This window comes from Solanum verrucosum, unplaced genomic scaffold (assembly GCF_900185275.1).
Source record: "Solanum verrucosum unplaced genomic scaffold, falcon-dt-bn FXZP01000207.1, whole genome shotgun sequence".
Taxonomy (NCBI): Eukaryota; Viridiplantae; Streptophyta; class Magnoliopsida; order Solanales; family Solanaceae; genus Solanum; species Solanum verrucosum.
Genome location: NW_026019996.1, coordinates 4,715,615 through 4,719,709, shown reverse-complemented (window position 1 = coordinate 4,719,709; position 4,095 = coordinate 4,715,615). Strand labels below are relative to the sequence as shown.

The 4,095-nt window shown below is 35.2% G+C and overlaps 1 protein-coding gene across 1 annotated transcript; it reads left to right on the top strand.

Moving 5' to 3' along the window:
• Positions 1–2,965: 2,965 nt before the first annotated feature.
• On the top strand, positions 2,966–3,853 carry LOC125819372 (uncharacterized). Its single transcript, XM_049498818.1, has 2 exons — positions 2,966–3,095; positions 3,594–3,853. The coding sequence occupies exons 1-2, from the start codon at positions 2,966–2,968 to the stop codon at positions 3,851–3,853; spliced, it is 390 nt and encodes a 129-aa protein (XP_049354775.1).
• The last annotated feature ends 242 nt before the right edge of the window (positions 3,854–4,095 follow it).

Below are 4,095 nucleotides of genomic sequence, written 5' to 3'. Positions count from 1 at the left end.
ATATCAAGCTCTACAAGATCAACATGAGTGACTCTATAGGCTAATGAGATGGGACAATTTCTATAGACTCTCTTAGACATAATAAATTCACCAATATGAGTAGAGATTGAAAAGCTTCTAACAACACATCAAGAGGAATATTAAATATCATAGATACATATGACGTCACAAAAGATAAAGTAGCACCGAGATCAAGCAAAGCATAAATATCTAGATGAAAGACTTTTAACATACCGTAACCACATCGTGACAACTCTCTTGATCATATCGAGTCTACAGTGCATAGAATCTATTTTGCTTTGGAGTACTTGAAGTTGAACCACTAGGTGGAGCTTCTGTACGATCTTTTCCCTTAGTAGCAAGTGACATACAATCCCTTATCGTGTGACCACTCTTACCACAACCAAAGAAACCATATGTACCGGCTAAACATTTACTATCATGCTTCCTTCCACACCTAGTACAAGTAGACAAAAAAGATACACCACCATTTCCTCCTTGAGGCTTAGGGTTAGGCACCCTATCTTTGTTGAATTTTGGAGCCGGAGCATTGGAGGAATCTTAACCAGAAAACCTTTATCGGAATTTAGAATGACCATGTCTGTCGGACCTCGAATGTGAAAATTCATCATCACTGGTCTTTTGCCCTCTTTGTCTCCCTAGATATTTCCTTAAGATTCTCCTCTTCAATTTGTTGGGAATATGTCATCAAATGAGAAATATCAATTTCCTTAATGAGCATGGTTGTACGACATTCATTAACCACCATTTTGGACACACCAAAATTAAACTTACTCATCCTTACCATAGAATCGGCAAGCATAGTTGGAGCATACCTAGCCAATCGAGTGAACTTCAAAGCATACTCATCACACTCAGATTCCCTTAACGAAGATTGATGAATTCAAGTACTTTTGCCCCCCTCATCTCAAGGGGAAAGAACATATCAAGTAAAGCAACTTTAAACTTCTCCCAATCAAGAGGACCTAAATCAACCACCCTATCTTCTTTCCATTGTTCAAACCATATTTAAGTAACACCCTTAAGTTGATAAGTGGCCAACTCCACCTTCTCAACCGTAGTCACTCCCATGATTTCGATTATCTTATAAACCTCATCAATGAACTCTTAGGGATCATCATCAACCTTAGAACCATGGAATCAAGGAGCATTCATCCTAGTGAAGTCCCTTATCCTTACCGCCGTTGTACCCATATTTTAGTTCAAGAGAACATTCGCCTCTCTACTGGCTTGAGTCATCATAGCTTTAGCCAACACTTGAAAAGAAGCTCAAAATATGGCATGAGTCATTTTCTTGGCCAAAGGATCTATCAGAACTTGAGGAGTTTTTTGTTCCGAATTTTGACCCGCATTCCTAGGATACCTTTCCATGGATTATGAGATAATTCAAGACTTAATAACTATTATGTGGGATTTATGCTTAGCACCGAGGGGATATTGAATTGAGATAAAAGCTCTCTTGTTAGTAGAGGTCGGGTTTCTAGAAGCAATCTCTTGAGATGGAATCCCTCACGTTAGTAGAGGCTGGGTTTCTAGTAGCAATCTTCGTATCCCTTAAACTATGTGCCCCCACAAGATGATTACCTAGTTGATCCACTTAAGAAAGAAGTTCATGGTTGTACCTTAGGCAAGTAGAACAACCCTTTTGGGTGTGGGAGACACCGGGGGATCATGTTATAGCTCACATGGTCTCGATGTCGGTTAAGGCTAATTCCCACAACAAGATTATTAATGAACTAAGGTTACTTCAAGAAGTATCGTACATGAGCTCAAAGGTTTTAAAGATGATGCTAGCTTGCATTGACTATGATGTTATGACTTATGTTTTCCAACTCTCTCATATGATGTTTTAGCTTGTTAAATTGCATGTCGTGAAATGAAATGTCCCTTTTAGCATGTTTTAAATGTTTTATACATGGCTATCATACTTGCTACATTGTTTTGTACTAACGCATACTCTTCTCTACATTATCCCCAAATGTAGGGTCCGATAGTCAGGGTCATCAATTTCGTGGCTAGAGGTTGCCTTGAGATATTTCTGAACTTGGGTGTATCCTTATGCTTTGAGGATGGACTTTCATTGTTTTAGTTTCTTTTCATGTATTTCTATTTTGGACATGATGTATGGGCTAGGCCCAATTTCATTCTATTGTATTAGATGGCTATGATGAGACATAAGTTTAGACTTCTTCTTTCTTTAGAAAATGTTTTGGACTTGAATGTTGTTTTTACTCTTATTGTTCTATTTCTTATGTTATGAGAGCTAAGTGGCTTGTATGGAGTCCTTTGGGGTTTTATACCCATGTTACATCTAGGGTGTACCCCTGGGTCATGACAAGTGGATAAAATCTTACTTAAAAATGTGACTTACGGTTTCCTGACTTTTGCTATTGCAAAGGGTTCTATAGCGGTCATTATAGCGAAAAAATCTATTGCTATGGCGAAGGTCGCTATAGGAAAGTTCCGAAATATTTTCAAACTCAATTTATTTTTCAGATTTTTGCCAACTTCTAATCTGTGGGGACCTATACATGGATACTATTGCCTTAAGTGATCATAACAATGGGACAATTCATCATACTTTTTCAGTCGAAGTTAGTCAACTAATGATCGTTCAGATAATAAATGATAATCTCTGACTAAATGAATAACTTTGCATTCTAATTTATTTACTTAACCAACAAACTAACATTCAATTTTATTTTACACTTTAACATTTAATATGACATTATCAGTTCACGGTACCGACAAGTTAACAATTAATTTTATCTTCCTCTTTAACAACTAATTTGACATTATCAGTTCACACTGTTATCATTTACATATATAAATACATCCATATGTGCAATGCATTTCCACAGAATTTATCTTTTTCATTTGTTCCAATAAGTGATTATCCTTAAGTACCTTTTGCAGAAAAACCAGCTTAGTTAAAAGAAATATGATGTCGGTGTATACTAATTTAATTGCATGTCGAGTGTGTGGAAAAATATTTCCTCATATTCTACCACTACTCTATCATTTTGATCAAGTTCATAAAACAGAAGCGTATATGCTAGCAATACAACAAAATAGTAAGACTGTAGTTGAATATATTTTTTATATATTAGTATTATTTGTTGTAATAATTTGATAGTCATTATTTATTTTTTGACTAATTTATAATTTTGTCAAGCAGATTTTTTTTGTTACCTCTTTTGAGACCAATGATGATTCATTATGGTTCGATTAGAAAATCACCATCTTGAAAAGAGAAACTTTGGATTTTTAGTCTGTTTTAAAACTTCCTTAGAGGGGAACGCGATCCTATCTAGGGTATTTCTACCTTCTATTGTTGGTTGAAAATTCATTCTAAATCAAGGTGAATCGCCTATTATTTATATGAGGAAGATAAACATTGATATCTTAGTTTATGTGGAAAACTTCCTTACAAGGAAAGCGATCCTAACCATAGTATATGTTTCTACATTCTCTCTGTTAAGGAAGACACATTTCAAGTTCGATTATGATATCCTGTAAATTTTAATCGATAATTTGTTTTCTACTTCAACATTATATTATTCAATTTGCAGGTTACCATGTGTTAAGGACGACAGATTTCAAGTTAGATAATAAACAAGGTCACTCTCAATTTGCTTCAACAGCAAATGGTCATGCTATTTTTCGTTCAATGATTGAGGAATCGCTTTCAAGGGGTCAAGTGTACAGAGATAACAAGTTGGGCCCAATTTATTTTACAAAGCCTTTAATCAAGAATCTAGACAAGCCCTTAATTTTTGAAAATGTTGAAGAAGATGAAGATAAAAACATGGACTTGGACTTGAAGCTTTAGAATATAGTCAAAGGATCACTGGCATGAAATAGCTCCTAAAAAGTGTTTCTCTTGTGGTGGTCACTCAAACTTAGATTTTTAATAGTGTTTTTGTTTATTAGTATATTAGTTGTCCTTCTTATCATATCCACCTCTCCCCATCCCCATCTTATCATATCCACCTCTCCCCATCCCCACCTTCTTTTTATTTGAGTTGAATCTCTTAAATGTTGGTATTAATAAAGTTTGAAACTTCTTGAAAC